Genomic DNA, 23,681 nt, shown 5'->3' on the forward strand with positions numbered 1-23,681 from the left:
TATCCCGTATCCCGGATTAGGTAGATCCCGAAAACTCCTCTACTTGTAGGCTTTCTGTCATGATTTAGGCTCATTCCTCCGACACCTCGTGATTACATTCGATTCGTTAGTTACAATAATTTCGCAATGATTTGCCTTTCGTTTCGTTTAATTTTGTTTCTTTTTTCTACGGTCAATTTAAGCCTCAAGCTCAGGTTACACGAACTTCCGGTAGTTTTCCTAAGACTGGGTTCTAATATTCTCTATTCTCGTGACTTGTACAATTATTTCGTGAACTATTCCATGTCTATTTGTGATTTTTGAAGTCCGTGGTTGTCTTGCATGCACGATTTGATATGGAGGGAGCTATTAGAGTTACTTTGCCAGCAGTTTCATTAAAGGTGAGTGGTGCTTTATTGAAATCGTATTTTCTGTACATGCCATACCATGTAAGTCTCACAATAATACCCACATATTTCTGTAATGGGTCTAATTAATCTATTTAGTCTATTTAACCTTTGTTCTGCAAATTGTGAATAGGTATGTCAAGCCCGTGTTCATTTGCGTTCTTTCTACATTTGCAGATTGTTGTGTCAGTTCATTTCATTTTAACTATATGGTAAGTTCAACACCCCTTGAGAAAACTATGGCTGCACACGTACAGCTGAATTGCGGCGAGTACTTTTAAAAAAATACAATCAATTTTATGGTAATTAGCTAATGAACTTGTATGATTTAATGTAAGAAGTGTATATTGGTAGATTAACAGTAGTATGATTAATATCCTGACCACCTACATGTATGTGGTTGTATATATGTTACACATATGGTTTGAAATAAATTTTATTGTTACGTTCATGTAGAAACTGCAAAGTGTGCTCCCCAAAATTTTCATTATGAAGCAAAACAAAGTCATTATTCATGACAAGTTCTGGAAGTAGGCAAGATGAATGAAATCCTGCACTGAGTGAGCAAGATGGGGCTATCTTACCCACTTGGGAATACCTGCTCACTCAGCTTCCCTGCAAGAAAATGGGCTGGTGGTTTTTATACCATATAATTAATAACTACTTTTTGACCAAACTTGTTCAGTCAAACGGTTCAATGTTGGTCTTGTTCTTTTTTTACCCATGTTCATGGATTTCTCAACTGCCTAGCTCAATTCAAAAACACCCAAAAAAAGAACTTTGGCCAAATTTATCCAGGTATCTTGTCTGACCTAGATGATACATGGTCAATACCTCATGCTGTATATATTAGACTTGGAAACCTCACAAAACTTAGGTAGTGTCACAGTCGGTTGCACTTATAATTGTCATTATTACACTGAACCAAATAGCTAATTTTTGTGGACGGCGATTACCAGTATTTCATTCTTTGTTTGGTTTGGTTAATGGAGCCACAATATTTTTGTGTTTCATGGCTGTCCATTTGCCTGCTGCTTTGAACCTAGTACAGTATTGTTAGGAATACAGCATGGAGAGCAACAAATTTGTATACGGCATTGATGGCTGTTGCTTCACTACATGCCAGCAGGCATAAGCAGGGCTCTCATTAAGTTTTGAGTTACCTGTAGTCTCATTCTCCACACCCACAGCAAACTTGTTACTTTGTGGGTGAATTCTATCAACAACAGGCAATTTCACCCATAGCATCGAGGGAAAATCAAGCATACTCAGCCATAACAGGTGTTACGAGTTACAGTCCTTAATGACAGCCATGCATAAGGGCAGTAAGTAAGTAAGTAACTGATAGTCATAGTTCAGACTAGGAGATTATTAATGTTTGTAATTATTGCAGTGTAATGAGAAACATAGAATTGATCAGTATAAGTTCTGATGGCATGGACCACTAATGGCCAGACATAGACTTAATTTACCTTTATATGCAGTAGAAGTAAAAGCAGCTCATTATTGTTCAATCTATTCTTTATTTTTATCAAGGGGCGATCAGTTGAAGTGGTTACCGGAAACATATCTCTTTTGTAATTTGCTCGTACTAGCTGTAGGAGTTTGGGCAATAGCATCACCAGAGAATGAAGATGCATCACAGCTGGTATGTACATGTACACACAATATTAATCAGTTTAAACTACCACATAGATGCAAACCCTATCCAAAGAGACAAAAAAGGGACAGCACTTAACTACCAGAAACATAATATTACGTTGCTACTGCCAATTATTCCCTTCAAAGGTCTCAAAGTTAGTAATGTGCAGTGTCAGGAAATATCCATACCCACCCAATAAAGTTTGAAAATTCATCATGGGAGGGGTTCAAAAATTATTTTAAAAATTTTTTAAATTTTTAAAATTTTTGAAAGTATATGACACTTAACTATAATTTCTGGAGGGGCTGGGGTTCAAATCAAAAAACGTCCCATATGAGTATGGATATTTTCTATAACGGTGCAATGCAAAGTATTATTAATTTTGACATTTATTAACATTGATATTTTCTTCTTGTTTTATGCAGTTTTTGTGTGGAATGTTGTTTACAATACTACATGATATCATAGTTTTTTCTATTTTTTATACTCCAGGTAAGATGTATGTTCTCTCTAGCCACCCCAAAATATCTTAGTACATTTAAAACCTCCCTTCACCCTTTGGAATTTCCTATGATTCTTTTTTCAGGAGTGGATAAATGGTTATTTCCTGGAACTGCATGCAATATGACTGGTACCCTCTATGGGGATGTCATGGCTCAACTATATTCTGATTAATTTCTCCAAAGAAGGGTTAATTCATACTAAGCATTGTTCATGTACATGTAGTTTATTAATTAAGATGTTATTGTCCCATTAAAATCTGATAAGCTCAGTTAATGTACAGACTTTCAGAAAATATTCATTCTGCACCCCATGAAAGGTCATTGAAGATTCAGATGGGGTGAAAGCGCAAAATTTAAAAGGAACGTATATCAAATCTGAACTAGCTAGAATATTTTCCAGGGGAGTGAAGTAGGGAGGGGTGCCTCAAACTGAAACCCCTTCAAAGGGGTGGTTATGGATATTTTCTGTAACATTAACACATTGTATCACCAATTGGGTGATAACAGTCAGAAGAAAACCTTTGTAGCCTTAATTTGTTTGCCCTTCCCGGCCCTATAATCCATTTTTTGTTAGAGATATGCAAAATGATCCTTTGATGCTAAACCAGCAGCTTTTTAAGTGCTAACTTCTGCCTGGTTTTTTACTTCTTTGCCGAAAAGAACAGATACGGTTCTGGCTTCCTTCTCCTTATAGGTATAGAGAGACCCACTAATATAAAAATGGTGTTTGGCAGAAATACAGAAATTTATTAAAAATCACAAAACATGATGAAATGATCACAAGTTAAAGGAACAATAAAAATGCTTTGAAGCACATTGTCCACTCCAACTATCATTGTTACATAGAGTCTTATGTAAGTGAGGGTGGAGGGAAAAATGCTAGATGGCAGTCAATAATAATTATTATAGACATATCAGTGCAATGTACAATGGTCATAATTAACTACAAGTGGCACGTCATGACAATAAACAGCACTCTAGAATCCAATGAATACAACACCAACCCATGACATAAACCGGGTCAACTATCTACTGGCTATTTTAAATGAAATTTGGAAAATCTAGAAATACTCTTTAGAATTAAACCATGAAATTATAGGAAAATACGTGTAGAAGTATATGTTCGGATATGTCTAATGGTTATTAATTTTTTTTTTCTGTCTTTCAGTGCCTTCATCTCACTTTAGGTTTTGTGCTGGGTATCCTTTAAACATTTGTTTTTAAAACACTATTAATTAATCATTAGTAGTCCTTTAATCTCAGAATAATAAACTCCTCATAACAACATTCATCGCAAGTGAAGGTTAGGTGCTCAGGGAAAACAACCCAACGCTCACCCTGTAACCCCAGCCCCACAATGTAAGACCACTCACATGGCAGGCACTGCCTGCAACTCAACCACAAGCACCCTACAACTGCACAGAGCCCAGGCACCACTCATAATGAAACTAGAATTTCAGTGGAAAAGTAAAATAATAACCAGTAAGTACTACTAGATAATTTTGAATAAATCCTATAAAAATCCCCAGGGAAGGGCTGGGAGGGAAAAAATGCAAAGATCACACAAACACCCACCTGGTACAACGCAATGCACAAGGTAAACTGTAATATGAGCATACTGCAATGCAAGCCTGAGGTACAGAGAAGACAGCTGACCATTGCTAAGAACCAGCAACCAAAACTGCTGACCATGCAGTGGTGGAGTAGACCCTGAAGGCCCAAGTGCTAACCACAGGAATACATACATACCGAGACACACCTGGATGCCCCAACTGCTGAAAGACGCTTTAAACGCTAACCACTGATGCCAAGAGCTCAAGTTTCTTGTAGGGGGTGACAGTTATATGCCTTAACTGTGATCAATGGTAACACACAAACAAGTATATGTGCACTCAAAATGCACAGTTCTTTTAGTCCAATCTCTGTAATGTTGATTTTTGGCAACTTCTTGATCAAGGGCAATGCTGCTGTTTTAACTGGTGAGATTAAGAGGCATAATTGTCAACTGCCAAATATATTATATTACACTAGCTAAATAATGTAAACTGTGACCAGTATTGTCAAGCAGACTCACTGGTGATCACTAATGGGTAGAAAAAAAGAAGTTATTGGAAGATAGCTTTAAGTTATCAAATTCTCAGTAACATAACACATTCACTAACAATTTAGAGCACTTATGAAAATTACATATTTCCTTGACCTTTGATCCAACATTTTAGAATGGCAATCTTGAGTTTGATTTTGAAGGTAAGTAAATGCTGTGTCTTTGTTGTAAATACACAGTAGGCTCAAAAAGCAATCAAGCAATCAAAATTAGAGGAAGATATTTATGACTGAGCAGAAATGATTCAGGTACCCAGATTTTGGTGGTTGAATGTAAGTAGGGGTGACAAATGGCCCCTTAAAAACTCTGGGTCTCGCAAAATTTAGTCGAACTTCACAGGTCTCGCCGCATCATTTTGTTAGCAGTTATGTGCATGTCGAAGTCTCAGTTTTTTCACAAAGCTGAGTCTGGGTCTCAATTTTTTGCAAGGCTATCTCAGAAACCTTCTCACCTATAGGTTTTCTTTTTCAAATGTTTGCCCAACAATTTCTTTAAGAAAGAGTACAAATGCCACCTGAATAATCAAACTTGATTTTGCTACTACTATGTTTTATTTTGCTGTTTGATTTTGTTGCTATCAAATATAAGTGTGAATTTAGTGTATATATATATGTTGGTTGTAATGTATTGTATGTAGGTCTAACATAGCTGAATTAATTTTTTACGCTGTTATTTACTTGACCATGGCAGTGTCCAACCAGAAACCTCTTGCTATTTTGGTCACCACTCACTTATAAATTTTATTTCTTTACAGCTTAATAATATTTCTTAATTTTGACTTACTATTTTCATTACTTTACCACATAAAATGTATGTAAATGCCCTTTATAGTGTGAATAAAAAATTGAATCGAGTTGAAAGTCTGAATTCCACAAGACATATATACCGCCACATCATTCTGACCACGCTGTCTCACAATTGACTAAGTCTCACGTTTACCATCTGCCATCCCTGTTTACAAGTGCCTCATCATCAGCCAAGGTAAAATCTTACTTCTCAACTGTCTTCAAGCTGGTCTGATCTTCAGGGTGGTGTCAAAATGTTCACAGTGTACTTTGGAAATTGTTCTTAAAAAGAATCTTCAGTTGCTGTAAGAATGCTCCTGTCATGTGTTAAAAGATTTTGAATTTGTTTTGCTTTTCCTCATTGCAGCCTCTGTCTTGCTTGCTTATCTTTCAAAATCACCGTTGCCGAGGAGGAGCAGAGAGCTACAGCTGGTCAGGTAATCAGACAGATTTTGCAAATTAATTCGAGGGTGGTAAAGGGGAGGAGGGGGTCAAGATCATGTTTCAAGTACACGAACGTACATTACTTATGATATTTGAAACATTACGCCCAACAGCCTTGTTAAATGTCTTTGTCATCTGTCCGCTACTTGTTCTGCTTGCAGCAAAAAGAAATCCGAGCAACTAACACTAAGAGGGATGATTGTCCTGTCACAGTCACACAATATTGTTAATTACAGTCACAAATAATAGAAGACACAACCTAAATCACGGTTCACACAAATTAAATGCTTCTTTGTCATTTCATGGAGAATTATTTTGGAAAATCACGGTTCACGACTTCTAATGAAATCACAATTCACGAGAAAGTAACAAGCCATTTCACATTTCCTGGGAAAAAAATTAGGCCATTCACAACTCATGAAAATACTGTTTACCACCCTCTAATTTGTAATGTGTGTGAGCTGCGAAGCCTAATGGTTAATATGTGCTGGACTATGGAATGAGCTCTTTGAGCCCTGGTATGGTCATTGTGTTGTGATCTTGGGAAGACACTTTACTCTCAAAGTGCCTGGTACACCCAGGTGTGTAAATGGGTGCAGTGTTTAAAATGCTGGGGGGAAGTAACCACACAAATGGAATACCATCCCATCTAGGGGAAGGAGCAATACACATAGCTAGTCCCTTCAAACTACAGAAACCAGAGTTAAAAGTGTCAGTTGTTTGAGCCATTAGGCTTAAACGCAGACTTCTAACATTAATAACTAATTCAGTTATTTTATGTTATTTTTATATACATCCATACAGTATGTACCCAACTCATTGAAGTGTTCTGGTTCGATCACACTTTCCTTTAAGAACTTCAGTGGCATTTGAAACCTTCTCCCCCTTGCAACATTCAGTGAAGTTAAAGCTCCTTGGGGTGGCAGTATGGTCATTTCCTACGTCTAATGGTTTATTGCATATTCTCATCTGAGTTTGAATAAAATGCACAGTCATTCTTTAATCCTTGCCCTCCCATCCACTACATAACAACTACATAACAACTTTGTTACTCCATCTTCCAATTCGACCAGGATTGAGGATCCACATGAAAACCAGCTAAGGCTGATGTGGCTTCCTCTCTAAATATAGTAAATATTGTAGGTTTTACATGGTACCTTCACTAAATTTAGTTTTTCTGTTTAACCATGTGGAACTCAATTCTCTTATATTCCTATACTTTTAATTAAGAAGTTGTTATGTAGTAAACTTAAACAACCAGGTGTTTGTTTAATTTTAAAAAGTTTCAATTCTAGGTTCCCCTTATGCGACGATAGAGGGTCATACAAGCTCTAAACCTCCACCTGGTTATGGGCCTGTACCAGCCCCTGGAAACCATCCCCAGTCATAAGCCTGGACAAGAACACATGAACGTGATGCCATTCTCTGATCATATGTGAAAATAAACATTCAATTTTGCAAAAAGCTTGCTGAAATTTGTAGGCCTGTGACAATTTCTAGGAAAAGTTGATGACATTTCAGTATGTTGTAGTAAACAGGTATAATGATATATTGTTTATTATTTCCACGTGATGACAGAATTCAACACTCTTACATGGCTTTGGGATGGCTGTTTTATCTAACATATATGAGCATGTGTAGTTATGTCAATATTTTAATGTAGAGTGTGAAATAAAAGAATTTGTATTGATATACATTCACTGTCTGTGTGACCAACATGGAGGGGTGCTTACATGTACATGTTGTTAGACTGTTATTTGAGCTGTTAATTTTGATGAAATTCAGTGCAAATGAGGTAATACATTTTGCAACCAATGATTGACACAACCTGTTCCCTTATTTACAAAACTGTTACTTTTTTGTTATCTAAATACAGTGGAACCCAGTTAATCCAGTCACCAAAGAGAGGCCACAAAAATCTGGACATATTAACAGGGTGGCCTTAAAGAGGTTCTTGAAATAAAAAAATGGCTGGCTGAGCTTTCGCTCAGGCCAGAATAAAGTGGCTGTTGGCAGTAACGAGGTGGCCGTATTAATGAGGTGGTCGTAAGGCAGGGTTCCACTGTATTTACAAAATAATGAAGTTAGGCATTACAGCTATAATTGTCAATATCATCAATTTATCCCAAATTCCAAGGAGTGTATTAGCCAGGGGAGTGACTCCCCTTTAAAAAGGATGGGGGTGCGCATTGGAAATTTTGAAAAGAACCCCTAAGAGGTACCAAGATCTTGTTTTGTGGGCGTGGCTTGAATTTTGTTCACCCCTAAGGGGAACCAATTCTACAACAACACATTACCTCTTGTCAATATTTTATCAGCTTGTTACCCTAAAAGGTAGAGCAAAAGTTCCCGCTGTGGACCTTTTGAGGCTGAACACCCTAAGAGGTAGGAAAAACAGTTTTTTAACTCCTGAAAGGTACAATGAGCACCCCCATCATTTTTTATATGAGAGCCCCCCCACCCCCCACCCCTAAGTATATTTAGTACCTTTCAGTTGGCTAATTGTGAAGGAAGTTTCATACAAGAACGATATATTTTAATATATGAATTTCTAAGAGGAGATTTTTTATAGGTCTGCAGCTAATTTGTGATGCTTTGTTAAAGGCGCTCTTTATTTAGAACTATAGTATAATGATCATATCTTTTTATAACTATGACTGAAGTGTTAGGCAAGAAATGTAAGGGCTGGGCTAAAACAGACCATTATTGTGTGAAATTAGCTGTGTTTGTAATAAAATGTGATATCTCTGATATCCTTCAGGGCATGTTGAGACTGTCAACCATTCAAATGTTTATTTTGCAGGGAAAATGAATTTCATCATATCCTTGATGGATTCCACATACTGCAACGATAAAGATAACTGACCTTGTCAATCACAAAACAGTTGGTGGCACAAAATGGCCAGATACCAAGGTGTTTTGATTTGAGCCCCCAGGCACCCACACTTTATTTTGACAATTTTGACTTTTAAGCCACTTAGCCACCCCCTTGAGAGTTCCAATGGCCTTTCATGGAGTGGGTACAGGTCTTTGCCGGTGCCACACAATGATAATAGCATGATAAAACAATTGGCTAGTTTGCCAATTTCAAGACTGCCAGCATCCCTCACTGGCTTGCATGTTTGAAAAATTACCTTAAGATTTCTATGGAAAAATCTCTTGGCAAAAAAAGAAATATGAATAATCTAGTAAACAAGTATTAATACTAAAAGCCCAAATTTTCTTTGAGCAAATTAAGTCTACTCTCCTGTTCACCATTTTCCCCAGAAAAATGGAGCAAGTGGTCTAACCCTTTTTACCTTCAGTAGAATCTCTAAAGGATCGCAGACAAAAACCTACAATTTTTATGTAATCTTTGGGCACAAAGTGAAGTGAAGCAATCTGATTTCCACATTTCCAATAGAAAATGCCAAGTTTTTACTTCATTGAATAATGCACAATGACCCGAAAAACCCAAGTTATAGAGTTGTTGTTGTTTATGTTGCTTGGGTTGATCACAAGTTCCTCTTCCTGTTAAACATACTTCTGAAGAAAAGTTTGCATGATAAACCCAAGGAAAGATGAGTCTGCAAAGAAAGTCTATACAGTGGACCCTCTGTTAAGTGGCCACCCCTTATTAGGCAGCCAGTTATCAAAGTCCCAAATTAATTATCGTCAGTAAAATACTGCAAATAAAACCCCAATTAACTGGGCACCTCTGGCAGCAGCCATCTTTTGGTCGTTCCAATGAGTGTGTTCTCCATCATCCATACCTCTATTAAGTGACCAACCAAAATTTAATATACAATTTGGTTTTCTTTCAGAAAAGAGGATAACAGATAAGAGTCTGAGATATAATTTGATGACTGATAAAAACATTCAAATGCTTGTTTATTATGATTGTCTTGACGTGGTTGAATGTTAACGAAGCAGTTAACCCAATATAAAATATTAATATTCAAAGTACAGAAACACCTTTTCAGCAGCCACCTCCCATTTCCCTGAGGGTGGCCATTTCATGTGGGTTGGATTGTAGCCAGTATCAAACCAAACAAATGTCTGCCTTGACTAAATTATGATACGCACAGAAAAGAAGAGGTCATCAGAAATTTCTCCACTTGGGAATGAGCTTGAGTAAACATTAATCAAACTTGAAATTTGTCTGTGTAAGCAGGTCATTTTAATAAGGTTCATTCCATATTTATTACAAATGCCAGCTTCACAGCAGCAGATCACCAAAGGGCAGTAATGAGGAAAGTCTTATTAAACACCTCCATCACTGGAACATTTGGGTTCGACATCACATGTTGATAATTTCTGTAAACAACTTACAAAATCTCCCTAGACGTAATTATTAGTTTTTAATTCAAAGTTTCTTCTTGTTCACAATATCAAGTGCACATTGTCAGTCTGAATGAACCTTCTCCCACTCAATCTTCCGTTCTTCTTCTCTTTTCTCCTTCTTCTTCCTTTTCTCTCTAAGAATCTTTAAATTTCTGCGCTTGTACAAGTTTAGCTTCCTTCTTTTTCTATATTTATGCTTTTTCATCTTCTTACGACGTATTTTTAGGATCCTTTTGCAGTGTAAAGTTGTAGGAGCTCTTCTGGCATCTCCAATTGTAAGTTCATGACAAGCACGGTCACCAATGACTGTGCTGATACTTGAAGGGTAAAAGGGAAGAAACAATTCTTGTATTCTTTGCTCAGGACTTTCTGGTAATATAACATGAAAATTCTGATTTCTATAGTATGCTGCTTTGCCAGAATCACTTTTGCTAAGCAAACAGCAGTTGGGATTTTGCAACAAGAATGGGTAATTCTTGATGAAACTTGCTGCATTACTGTTGATTAGTTTTGCTGATCTTCCAAGTCGTAAATCTGAAAAGAAAAAGAAATACGAAATAACAACCAAGTGCCTAGGAGAGACTAGGCACTAGTAGGCTTAATGACGTTTTTCTCAAAATCTGCCCAGATGACCTCACCATGAGAATTCTGGAATTGGAAACTGGGTTGGATAAAACATTTATGTAAAGTAAATAAGATGGTATGGTCTAGGTTTTCCATGAAATCTTGAATCAAAGACAGGCTTTTACAACTTTCCATGAAACTGAACCATGCAGGCTGTTTATTTAGCTCATGCTCATGTGATGCCATTTATCAAATGCAAGAAACCAAAAGTAAATTAGAGCTCATTTATCAGTTGTTTATCTTTCTTCTCTGTTAAATTTTATCGGTCCTTGGCTTATAAAGACATATTTGAAAGCAGTTTGAATCTATCGCTTCCTATAACTAAGTGGTTTAACATGTTTCAAGGCTGACTTATTTGTTTGTTTGTTTTAAATTTTTGCCATTATAAATATACTTACAAAATATCAATATATAAGGCAAGGAAGCCCAGGCAATTGCAGGGTGTGCTACAGAGTCTCAGAAAAACTGTAGTAAGCCAACTTAAGCTTAAGTTACAGAAACTTTGTAGTGATCATAAATCTGTTGTTTCAGAACTGTTGTGAGAAGCACCCTGGAGGTAGATTTTGATGTTTTACTATAATAGAATAATATAAGGATGCTTCACTGACAACGTTTTTAGCAAATTCGAGTACTAACACATCAAAACTTATGTTGGAAAGTCGACTGTAAGCAAGAGAACTCACTCACATGCAAGCTCTTTTTTGCAAACCACAAGAGTGATTTTTGGTGCACGTGATCGAAAACAACAACATTGTTTATCAACAAGAATCATTGCTATACATTAATGCGTGGTTCAATTCCAACCGTTACCATCCTCTCCTGGGCAATCCCCACAACAAGTCCAGCCCTTCATGCCTGGGGGTGGGATATGGCAGTCTTCTTCCACAGTCTGGGCAGGGAAAGTAAAAAATTGCTTCATGCACAGTGTTTATCAAACGCAATGGCAACGCAGCATTTGTTGGACATTAATAGATTTTTTTGTAGGAAAGCCGCTACAGTTTGTTTCGCCTTGGCTGGAACAAAACAATGTATGGTAATGTATATTACTCTAAGTAGTATCCTTCGTTCACTAAACTCTTGAAAAACGTTGCATTCTTGACAAAACGTCTGTTTTTGCTATTGTACAGCAACCAATATTGCCACCATTTTTTTGTACATATTCAGACATAGTTGAGGTAGATAAGAGTCCCAGGGGTGGGAAATTGTCTCCTTTGTCGAGTCTGGGGGTGGGGAATAGACCGCCGAATAAGGTAAAAAATGTCAAATTCCCGAGTGTATGCCAAGATAACAGGTGGAATTGACCCACGCATTAACCCGCTGTTCAAACTAGTATACCCAATAAAACAGATACCAGACTTTGTTTTTCTTCACTAAACTTTCAAGACATTCCCATACACAGTCCATGACCTGATTTCAAACTTCTCCCTCGCCAGTTAAGGTTATGTTTGAACGAGAGACTCAAGCCTAGCTTATGCTGGCTTGTGCATTGAGCATGAGGATGATCGAAATAACCTTACTTAAAGTGTTATTAAGGTAAAATACCTTCTCTCGATACTCGCTGGGTTACTTTTCCATGGTGGCCGTGTACAGTCCGTAAATTCCAAGTTACCATTCTCGGAAAAAACTGCTTTTGGAGTAACTGCTTCATCCCCTTCGAAGCCGCCATGATGAAAAATGACTCGTTCTGAAACTATCGCGGCCAGAGACAAGGCGCGGCACCTCGGCATCTCAGAGAGGAGGGGGAGGGGGGGTTGGGGGAGGTGGTTGTCTTTTTAATTCCTCCTCTAGACTTCAGGGCTTGCAGTATGCCTGAGCAGTCAACGCGTATAAGACAAACTGCTTCTTTAACTGCTAATAAGCCAACAACCTCTATGCCACACCCGTCTACGATGCCAGAAATGCATTGACAAGGCTAGGTGTTTACTGATTGAACTATATTTGAAATTGGCAAAATTTCATACTTTCCTAGTTGGTGAAAAATCTGCTATACAGACTGTCATAATGTTATTTTGGATGAGCGTTAATAATATTTCTAATTCCTGAAATTTTGAGGTAGGGTCAGGAATGGGCAGATTTTTGAGAAAACAAGAGGAAACATCATTAAAACTACTAATGCCCAGTCTTCCCTTAAAATGCTTGGTTGTTCATTTTGACTGTTTATCGTTTGTATTTTTAAATTTTTGATTTGACAGTAACAGTAGTAAGAGAAATGAAAAAGGCATTGAGCTGGGCTCTTTTACTTCCTCAAATTCCCCCCCCCCCCCTCAGAGGAGGGGGTACTCCCAGAAAAATTTGGTGGGGGTGTGTGGCCCCCCTCCCAAAACCCTTACCCTATTTATGACTAAAATCTGTGATTTTTCCCAACCCTATTTATGACTGTTGCAGCTGACACAGTTGCCCTAAAACATAATTTTTTGGAGGGCTTTTGTTTGTGGTCTTATTGATAATGATGAAAGAGTAGCTTCTTCTAAAAAACATACCCAATTCAAGACTAGAGTACAAAAACCATATCCTATTAAAGACCAAAATGGCCAAATTGATACCCTATTTATAACCAAAACGGCGAAAAAAAGCACACCCTTCAGGGCCCCACATACCCATATAGTCTCCTCCCCCAGGCACAAAACTGTGGTAGACAAATTTAATGTGTAGATTACACAACTCAGTTTCAGTTCTGTCCAAAAAAACTTCTGTCCACAGAGATCAAAACACAGAGAGAGTTTACAGCTTTTATTTTTTGTGAACTTTTTCTCTGCTTCATGACTAAGTAGACATTTTACTATGACAAATATACACTGGCGCCAAGAATCATCCTCTAATCTCCGGACTTATGACGGTTCACATTTCAACTGACCGGCAGCTATGCGAAGCTCTCTTTCTCGTTGATTCTTGTTTAACCACATCCACCCCCACCATCACCCCAACCTCCACCATCACCTAGATCACCACCGCCACCGCCTTGTGATTCATTTCTTTGTCTCTCCTCCTCTCTCCATTCTTCCTCTCTTTTCCTTTCTTCTTCTCTTTTCCTTTCTTCCTCTCTTTTCCTTTCTTCCTCTCTTTTCCTTTCTTCTTCTCTTTTCCTTTCTTCCTCTCTTTTCCTTTCTTCTTCTCTTTTCCTTTCTTCTTCCTCCTTCTGTCTCTAAAAACATAATGATGGTCAAAGCTTGTCACAAACAGGATAGGGTCTTGAGTTTCATCATTACTCTTATGATTAACATCATTAAAAGGTAAACTAACAACAGCCAGATAAACAAATTGCTGAGACTCTCAATTTGTCGTACAAGTTACAAATATTTGAAAGAGGGCATGCCTAGTAATTGATCTAGCTCAATCAAACTGAAAAAAATATTGGTGAATATCAAATATCTCAGTATCCAATATCAACTATGGAGGAACATGAACATTAAAAAGATAACGTTTGCATCAGGCCAAAAGGACAATAATTCCATGGCTTATCCCATTTCCCCAAGGTTCCCAGGGTCCCCAAGCACCTAGTGACCAGGAGGATTTTTTAGTTCCCCCTTGATGGGATGCTAGTACATTGCAGGGTCACCCCTAATATTAATTTTGCCAGTACCCATTTATACACCTGGGTAAAGAGAGGAAGCAAAGTGTCTTGCCTAAGGACACAATGCAATGACCTCAGCTAGGGCTCAAACCCAAATCACCAGATCTGGGGCCTAGCACAATAACCATTAGAGCAGCACACCTCCCACGCTCCCAACTCAGCATGAACTAGGCATTATGTCCTGGACAATAGTATCAACTTTATTCTGTTTATGCACATGCTACATAGGTAGGTATGGGTTTTGAGACGGGGGCTTTCGAGAATAAAGAGCACCTGAAATCCCAACACAAATTCTCGGTATTACCCCTCCCCTCTGCACTTTATTGTAAGATTGACTGTATAGAACAGCCGGAAGGTAATTGAGTTGTAGCTCATGTGTCTGGCAAGCTTTATTCAATAATTTATTAAAAGGTAAACGTGTGAACAGTACTCTGCAAACTGCAGTTGTGAAACTTGTTTATTCTCCAACGCGTTTCGTCTGACTACAGTAAAAACCCGCGTGTAAGAACCTAGGGATTTAAGAACCTTCAGGCAGAAATTTGCTTTTTTAATACCCCAAAATATAAGAACCTGTTTAGCCAAACAAATTCCAACAGGTTCTTATACGTGGGGTTTAACTATTTAATTTATACATTTTTTTAACAAAAACCAAAAAGGTGATCGAGAGTTTAGAAAATTGAATTGTTAAATGAAACTCAAAATGTACAATGTATGTTAAATTTGAACTATTATTATGAAACAATTATTGCTACAATTTACAGAATATATCATTTCTATGTAATCTTGGTCTTGGTTGAAATGCTCCATGCATGTATCCTCTTGCAGTTTGATCATTGTTTGATAATCAACAACAATGTCTACTCTGTAGAAATTAAGAACCTAATTAAGAACCTACTTAGCCTAAACTGTCAAGAAGTACCCCATAATACAAGAGCCTGTTTTGCCAAAAGTAGGTTCTTACACGCGGGTTTTTACTGTATCGTAAACTTCTTCAAGGAGTTTTGCAAACAGACACTAAACGCCTGTAATTAAGCCGGCATACTGGCGGCTATTTCGATGACCACAAACCACAGAAGTTTGGCCGGATTTACGAAATGGAACAGGCGAAGCTGTGAAATATTTACGCAAGGCGTAAAAAAGATTTTTTGGGACTGACCGTTAATAGAACAGCCGGAAGGGAATTGAGTTGTAGCCCATGTTTTTGGCCAGCTTTATTCAGTTAAGTATCGTCATCAATAATTTATTAGCTGCTAGCAGAGTCGCTTTGATCATACTTAGGAGAGCGATCCGTTTGTGATGTATTGCTAGTAACACTGTGAAAAATAGTGAAACTTACCTCTTTTGATGAAGGAGAAGACCCCATGACAAATCACTGCAAATCAAGTCTTTTTGGATACGTTCCTCGAAACAAAGCGGCTAACGTGGGCCTTGATGAACTCACAATATTCTCACAGCACTGACACTTCAACAACCCAGATGACAAATACTTGTATACCTTGGTGACGATGAATGCTATTATACCTTGTGCATTGCCGACTGCTTCCGGGAGGCAATACAACCTCGTTCCCAGGGTTCTCTCCCTTCATGCACTACTACTACTTTCCTCGAGCCGATGTGTCAGCGGTTATTTCGTGGGTAATTTCTCGAGCGCTGATTGGTTCATTTTTATCATCAATAAGCGTACAGACTGATAAAGTTTTAATTTATGCAAGCTTTCAACAGTTCAACTTTCAGCTGTCGAACTGTCAACATTTTAACCAATGGGATTTTATTGACTTTTTTAAGTAGCCAATCAAAAAACGAGAAAAGCTATTGACAATTTTCGCGTCATTTTGAATAAACTTCACTTATTTTTGTTTACGGCAAGTTTACGGCGTCTTCTCCCTCATTTTATTTCCGGCATTTGACCATTTTGGGATCTTGTTATTCTAAAAAATAAATTGACGACATTTTTTTATGCGTCTGTCCTCTGATTGATGATAAATTGCTTCATAACATTGTCAAAGTTTATTGCGGAACCACTCGCCTGCGGCTCGTGGTTCCACGGCCAGTTTGACAATGTTATGACGCAATTTATCATCAATAAGAGGACAGACGTATAACTGACGTCAATTTGTTAAATTGTTATTAGTGTATTATTATTTCCACCAATCCACGATTTAACTAGCTTTATTTTAACACAGCGTTATTTCGTTGATTCTAAAATAAACTCCTACAATAAGGCTATACAAAATAACGAAATTTATGGAAGAAAATATTATATGGCAGAATGTAAACAAGATGGGTGTGGAATATGAAAAGCCAATAAAATGCGGTAATACATCATCTGAGCCGTAATTCAAAACGACTACACTACCAATCAGCGCGCTGTTTATAACTATCGCCGTTAAACTAAACCCTTTTTATGTTGCATTTCTTTCGATATTGATTCAGTTATGTTGATAACTTTCCTGTTTTTCTCAACAAAGGTGGCATTTGTCTCTGAAAGAGTTCTAACTGGCGTTCAAGCTGATTTCAAACGGAAGCCAAATATGTTACAATGATTATAAATGAGTCGAGAGCAAAACTCGACCGAGCATTCCGTCTGATATTTGCTTCACAAAAACAATTAAATGTTTACTTGATTTGTTAGTGAGTATGCGCTTTGCGATCAAGTTGGCTTCAATTTTCATACCAGAATGGCTACCTTTTTGGGAATAAAATCGATCAGGTTTTGGAAATGTAAAGGTAGAGAAATACCAACTGCAAAACACATTACATACAGGAAAATAGCCTTCTCAAAAAACTGAATTCCTGGAAATTCTTCTTCGACTAGTTGAAAATTAAACACTACACAACTAATGACATCCAAAAATATTTTTAAAACGATGGCTAGAACGATCAAAGTTGAGAAAAACACAACCGTCCTATTTTCGCTCAAGAAATCCAGCAGAGCGGATTTGTCTGTTGTTGTTTTCGGTGCGTCGCGGTCGACATATGTACACACCCTCCATAGCGCCCACAATATAAGCAGCATCAACAAAGAGCAGGCGACAGTCAAGGTTGTGTACGATGCACACAGTTCCGTCACGGAGAAAACAGAGATAGAGAACACAATACCAAAAGTGATAATTCCAAACATTAGCAATGCTACTTTGGGCGACGGCTCGCGTCTCAGGCCAACGATGGTGTGATGTTCAATGGCTAACATCGCCAGCACGTTGTAAATCATGAGCAAACCCACTGAAGTCATCAGTACACTATTAGTTCCGCACCATTCCTGACTGCGTTGTTTGCCAAATGCTCTTGTGGCCTCGTAAGCGTTTAAAGCGAGGAGAGCAACTTGAAGAATACATTGGCATATCATGAATGGTTTGCTCTTTTGAAGAATTGTGTACTTCGCCTTCTCTTTGAAGCAGCTTGTAAACATTCGCATGTTAAAGAAAAGTCCAATCAAGTGAAATGCCAGCAAAAGCAAATAGGTGGGACACATGATGGAGACGAGTTTGCTAAAAAAACAGCATCATTCGACGTTGTAGCTCTGAACAAGGAGAACCTAGTATCTTTTCTTAATTTGAAGTATACTACATTGTATTTATTATCTAACCGAGACAACATTCGTGAGAAACTGACAGATACACAATATTGCCTGTTTGGAGTTCTGCTCTGCTATTAGCTTGTTAGCTTCTGTTGCACGAAAGATAACATTTGGGCTCAGTTCGTCAACTGCCATTTTGCAAAGTGAAAAACGCATCTAGTTTTGGCAATTTTTGGTGGAAGATTAAACTGATACATTTTCGACCGATGCCACGAATTTCATGTCAATTTAGGTCAACTCCAGGTAGATCCTATATTAAGTGACTTCTGACTAGGAGTTCAACATTGCACGATATGTCTTAGTCACGGAATATGAACACTTTAATCTTTTTTATTCTAAATTAAAATAATTTGTCACGAAAAACCTATCTCCCGGTTGGTTTCGGGGGAGATTTTAGAGCCCCCTGCTTAAAGTTATAGCTGTTTTTTTTGGAAGAGGAAATTTAAACACTGAATTTCAACGAGGCTGTTTCCGGTGTTAGATAGAAAAAGTAGACGATCAGACTGAATTGGGAACCACGGAGGCGCTTAACCCAGTATCTTTAGCGCGGAATCTATAAGAAAGGATTGGTTGCAGTCACATAAAACGTTGTCAGCATTAATCATGCTGAATTTTTGATTCATTGAAGTTTTATCTATTTTACATATTTTGTAATACAAGTGAATATATGAAAAACCATATATGTATAACTGCGATGATCAATCATATCTTCATGTTTTGTAATTTTTAGCAACCATTGTAAATTTTACGACTGTTAGGATAAGTTCTAGATTAGATTTGTAACCGAGCCAGATGTTCAGTGTTAAGAGTAGGGATCTTATGGGATAGCAGTGTGCCACTTCTTGAGAAAATCCATTTCCAAATGAAACAAGCTAAGAATGTGACAGAGTGAGCGAAGGAGGACAAAAAGTATAAAAAACAAATAAATACAACAGACTCGGATCACTGAATTATAAAATGTACTTTTATTTCAAACCATGGAAAAGTATACTTTCGTCCCTTGCGTACTTGAGAAAAGATGTAATTGGTTATTGTACTGGGCTGAGAATGAAACTTTTACAAAACACAAAACCCACCTATGGAGCGTACGCACATGACCTCATGACAGCCATATTGGTGTTCCAAAACAATGATACAACGGCCATGTTGGTGTACCAAACCAGTCCTGTGGGAGTTCAACTCTTTTCTTATGTAAACACTTTCTTTTGTTCCAATAAATTTGCTTGGCTGCTGGACACGCGAGTGAATACGCTCTATAAGGACCAAGTGATTAAGAACCTGAGGTTAAAATCTTGGTAATTAAACCCCCTTTATACTTGTTGAGCTTGCAAATTGAACAGGTTTTTATTTTTTCCAGTACACCGAGGAAAAGGAGCGTAAAATATATCAGGAGACCTAGAGCAGGGTGCGACATTTCCTCATAGTGTTGCTTACTTCTTAAACATGATAATATGTTTCTCATATATTAGGTCGGACCACATACATTTAGACCTGAGAACCTGTTTAATAACCTAAACAGTCCAAATTCTATGTGGACACCAGAAATACAACAACTTCCTTAGAGTAACCTAGAAAAATTTAAGTCCTAATAGGTTTTAGTTAAATATTTTCCACGGCACCTACGTGTAGAAAGTTAAAACACAACTCTTAGACTGAGTTTAGCTGACATATATATTTCTTTCTAACTATTTTGTGTTGTCTTGTGTCCATGACAACCGCGAGAACTGTGTTACATATCCAAACCGTAAATGGAAACAGCGGCTGAATTTCGTCTATGACTGGAAAAATAGGCTACACTTCTTTAAAAAATAAAACTTAGCATCACTGGAAATGTTACCTTGTACACCTGGTGGTGTTTAAAAAATAGAAAACATGTTCTCCGAGTTTCTATCGGGTTTTAGTTTCACGAGTGGAAGTTTAGGAGAACGAGAAATGCTGTGGGAGCACGAGCTGTTTCCACGGCGGTTTTAGTTCAAGTTCTCCCAAACTTCCAGGAGTGTTTATATAGCTCGATAGAAACATGAAGAACATGTTTTCTATTACTTTCAGAAAATTCTGCGAAAAGTAAACAGCTTGCTTACTTTGATTATCAAAATGTAAACTCTCTTTTCTCACGCCATCATTACGTCAACAGCTTGGACTAGTTCTGTGTTTCTAATAATAATTTTAAACCAATCAGCACGCGTATTTTCTTTGGGTTGTTTTCTAAATAACAATATCAATCAGTTAACATTTCGTGATGTGTCGATCAAACACACGACTAATAGCTTTCCAAAATAGAACACAATATTGATATGACGACCTGCACTTGATAGTGTTGAGCCGATGCAGATTATCCACAATTTTCGATATCATTGCTAAACATGAATAACAACAGATTGTTGACTTCAATAATTTATAGGTTTTTATAATAAAGTTTCCATACAACGCGCGCTCTGATTGGCTGAAAGAACGTGCTTTATCAGAGAACAGAGCACGGGTTGATGACGGTAACTTGGCTTTCAAATTTTTGCTTCGGAATTTTGACAAATTTGACCCAAATTAAACATCCCCTGTGATTCAGACAAACGCAATGGAAACGAGCTATTTGTCTGTAGTAAATATGGCTCACAGAGACCATTCGGTTAGCAACAGTTAAAACTGTACTAAAATAAGAAGTTTTGCTAGATTCCCGCCGACAAAACACGTAGCGAAATAAACAAATTCTCAACCTAAACAGTGCTTCGATAAAAGACATTATATTTGTTACGAAGGCAGAAATTATACTTAAGAAGTAAAACAACGACAGAAAACAACAACTAAACTGTCTCTGTTTACGATGAGAAGCTTTATTTTTGTAAAAATGCTCAATTGCTCAAACAACACTTACATGTAGTGTGGTAATGCTCGTTCTCCGGTCATCGCAGCGAAGTGAACCGACGAGTGGTCAGTGCAAAGCTTGCTCTAATATTCTCTTCTGTGCTTGGAGTAGAGCCAGTGGGAGCCGTTTAGTCTTTCTAACTCTTACGCTAGTTCGGGCAATCTTGCTGCATGCGGCTACAAGCCGTAAATAACTGTAGCTCCGTTCAAATTCGACTCGGCATTTTGCATTTTCATCCGCAGGCTTTGAGCTCCCCGTTTCGTAATTTCCACTGGAAAAGTGCACGTTTTCATGGGCCACAATATGGCCGTATTCCTCTAGACTATAAACCTTCACCTGCCTTTAGATCCGTATTTAAAACTTAACTGAAAAGCGAACTTCGAAGGCATCGTTCTTCTCTCGAAAGCCGCTCAAACTACTCGAAACTGAAAGCTTAGCTGAAGGCCAGTTTGTGATTGACAGCTGTCGCTTCGTTAGCCAATCAAATTATTTGAACAATTCTAACAAGGATTCTGATTGGCTTATTTTAGCGTGCTTTATCAGAGAACAGTTCACGGCTGACGCCACTTTTGCTCGTTTGGAAAATAAAGTTTGGTTTGAAAAAATTCAGCCAAATTCGTGAGGAAATTATCGGATTCTTTATCATAAAACAAATAAAGAAGCCTCGACTGTGCTCTGTTCTGTTGTAAAGCACTTAGGAAGCGGAAGAGCACTCAAGAAGTAGGGAAAAACACTCGACTACGTCTCGTGTTTTCCCCTACACTTCTTTCGTGCTCTACCGCTTCCTAAGTGCTTTACAACAGAACAGAGCACAGTCGAGGCTTCTTTATTTGTTAAATAGACGTCTACGAAACAGAATTAAAATCTAACGTGTGACATTGGTCTACAAAACAACTTATGTATTACTCGATAAAATATTATCAACTATATCATTAACATTAATTAAATTCAGTGTTCTAGTGTACTAAATAAGTCACGGTTATGCCAAGATTGCTATTTTCGTACTGTGAAAGTGATTGTCTTCCGAGCAGTCTTTGGTATCAACGTTTGAATCAATCAATTGTCGAAAAATCACGGGAAGAACTATTCCCATTACAAACCAAATTATGTTCAGATAAAAAATCTTCTGTAGGAATCCAACTCCATGCGAAAACTCTGCATAATTTTCTTGAGTATAACCACTGGTTGCTACAGAAACACAGCTTACCACAGTGCCTAATGACTGAAAAACTGCCAAAGTAGTGCAAACCAACGCTAAGACTGCTACGAATGCTGTCAAAAAGACAGCCGTCTTGTTTTTGCTTAAAAAACTGAGTAGAAGGGATGTTTCCTCTGTCGATGACTTCACTGTATCTTGATCAGCCTGTGTGCAAATTCGAAAGGCTAACAACAATAAAAACAAAATCATGAGCGTGCTGGCAAAACTTGAAGCTATGTGGGATACACATAGAGCTGGCGAAGAGACAGCGCCGATCCAGAATAAAATACCACAGCTTGTAACTCCTGCACTTAATGTTCCTAACATGGCTACTTTGGGAGATAACTCGCGTTTAAGGCCAACTATGGTGTGATCTTCTACTGCTAGAATCGCCAACAAGTTGTAGATTATAAAGAGCCCCACTGAAGTCATCAGTATTTTATTTGTTTGGCACCATTCCGGCCCCTGTTCCCCGAAAGCTCTCGTGATTTCGTCGGCGTTCAAGACGAGAAGGGTGACTTGAAGAATACACTGCCATACCATGAATCGCCGAGATTTATGAAGAATTGTGTGGCTCGCCTTGTCTTTGAAGCAGCTTGCTAACATTCGTATGTTAAATAAAACACCGACAAGGTGGAGCGCCATCAGAATCAAATAACTTGGATTCATGACTGTAATAACCTTGCTGAAAACCGGCATCGATTCGCCGACTACACTGCACTCAGACCTGAAGAAGACAACAATATGGTACGGTTGTTGCGTTTGAAAGGGGTTTCAAAGGAGTAGTGATTACTCAGCATTCACCTGCCAGGCCAATATTTCCGGGTTTTGTTATTCTCTTTATGTGTGTGGCATGATCACGCAAACACAGAATTGGAATAAAGGATTAACAACATTGAACAAAATTAAAACGGAAATGGTGGATGCTAAAAACAAACTGACGTAAGACAATTATATCTGCATTTATTTCACGCTAGTTTCACAGACTATCACATGTGTTACCAATAAGTTTTATATAAAACGTTTTGACTAAACAAATTACGTCAGTGGTCGTAACAACAATGCTCGTAGTCCAAATATACAGCTGGTTTGCCTCATCTGATTTTCGGTTGATTACATGATAACATTGAAACTGAAGCTCTCATAAATAAGCGATTTATCTCTTTATCTCCCTTTGCTAATTTACATGTTATATTGAGCTCTTATTAACCGAGCAGGAGGTCTGTTTGCAGTGGGGTCTTGACTGAGGTCATGATTAACAGACCGAACGCAGTGTGGTCTGTTCACACATATCTTGTACGCGGTGACATATAAGATATGTCAACTGATCAAAACTCAACTTAACACTGAGGGAGGGCTAGGCCCTCGTCTCGTCTCGTCTCGTCTCGCCTTCTTCCCTACTCGGCCATACCGCCCTTGTCCCGCCTTCTTCCCCACTCGGCCACTGCCATACTGCCCTTTTTCGTTCGCGATAACTAAACATTCGTCCTAGCCGGACCCTTAGAGAAAAAACCGGCTGCCAGCAGACGACAATGAATGCACAGTTCTCACAGGAATAGTAATTAAGCTACCATTCGTGGCAGTGTTTTTTCGTTTGTTTTTGAAACAATTGCTGGTTTTTTTCGTTTAAATTTACGTATAAATAGCTTATTCTGTTATTCCTT

The 23,681-nt window shown here is 38.0% G+C and overlaps 3 protein-coding genes and 1 long non-coding RNA gene across 6 annotated transcripts; 1 reads left to right on the forward strand and 3 right to left on the reverse strand.

The window, feature by feature from the left end:
- The first annotated feature begins 36 nt into the window (after positions 1-36).
- On the forward strand, positions 37-8,629 carry LOC110063039 (type-1 angiotensin II receptor-associated protein-like). 2 transcript variants are annotated; one of them, XM_020769992.2, is made up of 8 exons: positions 37-380; positions 564-598; positions 1,923-2,034; positions 2,454-2,520; positions 3,700-3,730; positions 4,751-4,778; positions 5,788-5,857; positions 7,160-8,629. In XM_020769992.2, exons 1-8 carry the CDS (start codon positions 336-338, stop codon positions 7,252-7,254), a joined length of 483 nt encoding a protein of 160 aa, XP_020625651.1. In that variant the 5' UTR covers positions 37-335; the 3' UTR covers positions 7,255-8,629. The 2 variants fall into 2 exon arrangements, with proteins under 2 accessions (XP_020625651.1, XP_089138475.1); XM_089282349.1 differs by lacking the exons at positions 37-380; positions 564-598 and having other exon boundaries at positions 619-2,034.
- Positions 8,630-10,000: 1,371 nt separating this feature from the next.
- Positions 10,001-12,497, reverse strand: LOC110063047 (uncharacterized). 2 transcript variants are annotated; one of them, XM_020770001.2, is made up of 3 exons: positions 12,354-12,474; positions 11,622-11,700; positions 10,001-10,721 (listed from the first exon to the last, which is right to left on the reverse strand). In XM_020770001.2, the coding sequence occupies exons 2-3, from the start codon at positions 11,662-11,664 to the stop codon at positions 10,249-10,251; spliced, it is 516 nt and encodes a 171-aa protein (XP_020625660.1). In that variant the 5' UTR covers positions 11,665-11,700; positions 12,354-12,474; the 3' UTR covers positions 10,001-10,248. The 2 variants fall into 2 exon arrangements, with proteins under 2 accessions (XP_020625660.1, XP_020625659.1); XM_020770000.2 differs by lacking the exon at positions 11,622-11,700 and having other exon boundaries at positions 12,354-12,497.
- A 1,029-nt stretch (positions 12,498-13,526) lies between these two features.
- On the reverse strand, positions 13,527-15,970 carry LOC149116623 (uncharacterized). Its single transcript, XR_016205410.1, has 2 exons — positions 15,719-15,970; positions 13,527-13,953 (listed from the first exon to the last, which is right to left on the reverse strand). It is a non-coding gene; the product is annotated as an uncharacterized LOC149116623 (long non-coding RNA).
- Positions 15,971-18,901: 2,931 nt separating this feature from the next.
- Positions 18,902-22,937, reverse strand: LOC149116624 (uncharacterized). The gene is made up of 2 exons (XM_089282362.1): positions 22,822-22,937; positions 18,902-22,744 (listed from the first exon to the last, which is right to left on the reverse strand). Exon 2 carries the CDS (start codon positions 22,714-22,716, stop codon positions 21,799-21,801), a length of 918 nt encoding a protein of 305 aa, XP_089138488.1. The 5' UTR covers positions 22,717-22,744; positions 22,822-22,937; the 3' UTR covers positions 18,902-21,798.
- Positions 22,938-23,681: the final 744 nt, after the last annotated feature.

Source organism: Orbicella faveolata, unplaced genomic scaffold, assembly GCF_042242905.1.
Source record: "Orbicella faveolata isolate gen_17 unplaced genomic scaffold, um_ofav_v1 contig_12, whole genome shotgun sequence".
Lineage (NCBI taxonomy): Eukaryota > Metazoa > Cnidaria > Anthozoa > Scleractinia > Merulinidae > Orbicella > Orbicella faveolata.